Source organism: Penaeus monodon, chromosome 33 (assembly GCF_015228065.2).
Source record: "Penaeus monodon isolate SGIC_2016 chromosome 33, NSTDA_Pmon_1, whole genome shotgun sequence".
Taxonomy (NCBI): Eukaryota; Metazoa; Arthropoda; class Malacostraca; order Decapoda; family Penaeidae; genus Penaeus; species Penaeus monodon.
In genome coordinates this window covers 29,041,093-29,042,749 of record NC_051418.1, presented here as the reverse complement: position 1 = coordinate 29,042,749, position 1,657 = coordinate 29,041,093, and the positions used below count along the sequence as shown (strand labels likewise).

The 1,657-nt window shown below is 33.2% G+C and overlaps 1 protein-coding gene across 1 annotated transcript in view; it reads right to left on the bottom strand.

Annotated features, from left to right (window-relative positions):
• LOC119594324 overlaps positions 1-1,657 on the bottom strand; it is a gene marked incomplete at both ends in the record, with an annotated part of 15,189 nt that overhangs the window by 10,747 nt on the left and 2,785 nt on the right. The window contains 2 exon segments of the mRNA XM_037943382.1: positions 693-758; positions 1,404-1,435. Of these exon segments, the coding sequence (XP_037799310.1) occupies positions 693-758; positions 1,404-1,435 (98 nt within the window).

The following is a 1,657-nucleotide window of genomic DNA, read 5'->3' as shown; positions in this document are numbered from 1 at the left end:
ATTTGTTATAAATCCCCCCCTGTCGCTTCCCTTATTTCCCCGGTGGGGAGACGTCCCCCTCCCCTGCCCCCCATGAGGAGAAAGGAAAACCTGTCCTAAACTGTACAAGTAAACCCTTTTTTATAGACAAACTGCTGTCTGGGTAAACAAAAATTTCATTAGGGAAATAGATTTATTTTAAAAGATACACAAGTCGGGGGCGGATATAAATTGTCTTCCTTAAAAAATAATAATTTCTGTAAACCCAAATTTTGGGCCCAAATTTTCATTAAAAAAATCAAATTGTACTAATTCAAAGAAAAAATACAAATTCTATAGTGAAAAAGGGGGGGAAAATTAAAACCCTTTTACTTGACATTCAAAAAGAAATCCCTTAAAAAATTAAAGAAAAGGGTCTGAAAAAAAATAAGTAAGTAATTTTCTTAAAAAAAAAATTTTCAAATTTCCTTTTTTATCCCAAATATAAAATAACTTAAAATCGTCCTTTTAAATGTGATGAAAAAGAATAAAAACACAAGTATCACATACTTTTTCTAGATTTTTTTTATTTCTCTTTTTGAACTTTTCAAACATTTTTGGAACACAAAGTGGCCAAAGCGGGGGAAATCTCAAATCATTGCCAAGGTTAAAGCAGGGGAAACCGCTTCAGGTCAGAGAGAGCAGGTGAGAATGTGAGATTAAACATATTCTACCCCACAGGCACTTAACCAATTGAAGATTTCAACCAAGTGGCTGGGGGTCACAGTGTTGGACGCAACCTGTAAACAAGAGAACATAAAATTTTGGGACGAAAAAAAATTTTGTATTTTGCCGATTCCATATTAAAAAGGGAAAAAATTTCTACAATGCTGATTTCTTTACCCCCTTTTTAACCCGTATGTGTCAATTTCACGCAGATTTGGTACCCCTTTTGGCATGTTGTTTGTAATCCAGTTGACTTTTTAAAGGGTTGCCAAAAAAAATCAAGTTTTCCCTTTTCCAAGAAAAACCTGAAGCGGTAATTTAACCCAATTGTTGTTGCGGCAGAAAAAAATTGTGAAGAAAGGCAAAACCCGTGAAAAACAATCAAAAATAGAATGTTTTTAAAGAAAAATTATTTTTGGAAAAAGGAAAAAGAAACACAAGGCAACCACTTTTGCACCCCAAAACACATGAAAAGCATACAAACATATGCACCTCCTTGTCACTCTCAAAAAAAAATTTTTCACTTTTGACAAAATAAATGTGAACAAAATAAAAAAATCCCTTTTTTTTTTATGATTAGCAAGATTCAAAAAAAAAAATTATAAGCCAAAATTGATTTTAAAACAACTACCAAAACCCACAATTACTTCGACGTAAGCTTTCCCAAGTTAGGTAACTTTTGAGGGAAGTGTTGTCTAGTCTCAAGTAACCAGACTGACAACTGTCCAAGTGGGGGTGGCAGATATTCCATCTAAAAAGGGATGCAAATAGTTAAAACCCTACAGCATAAGAGTGAAAAATAACATATGAAAATTTTTAAAAATCTAAAAAATAAAAAACGAGTTCTAGGGTTTCTGTAACTTTTAGTGATTTGGGATACTAACCATGTTTTTTGGGTGCTTTGTGGACCAAGGGCAAACTTTTTTTTGAATGAAATATGAAAAAATCCCCATGGGGTCTTACATCAAAGGGT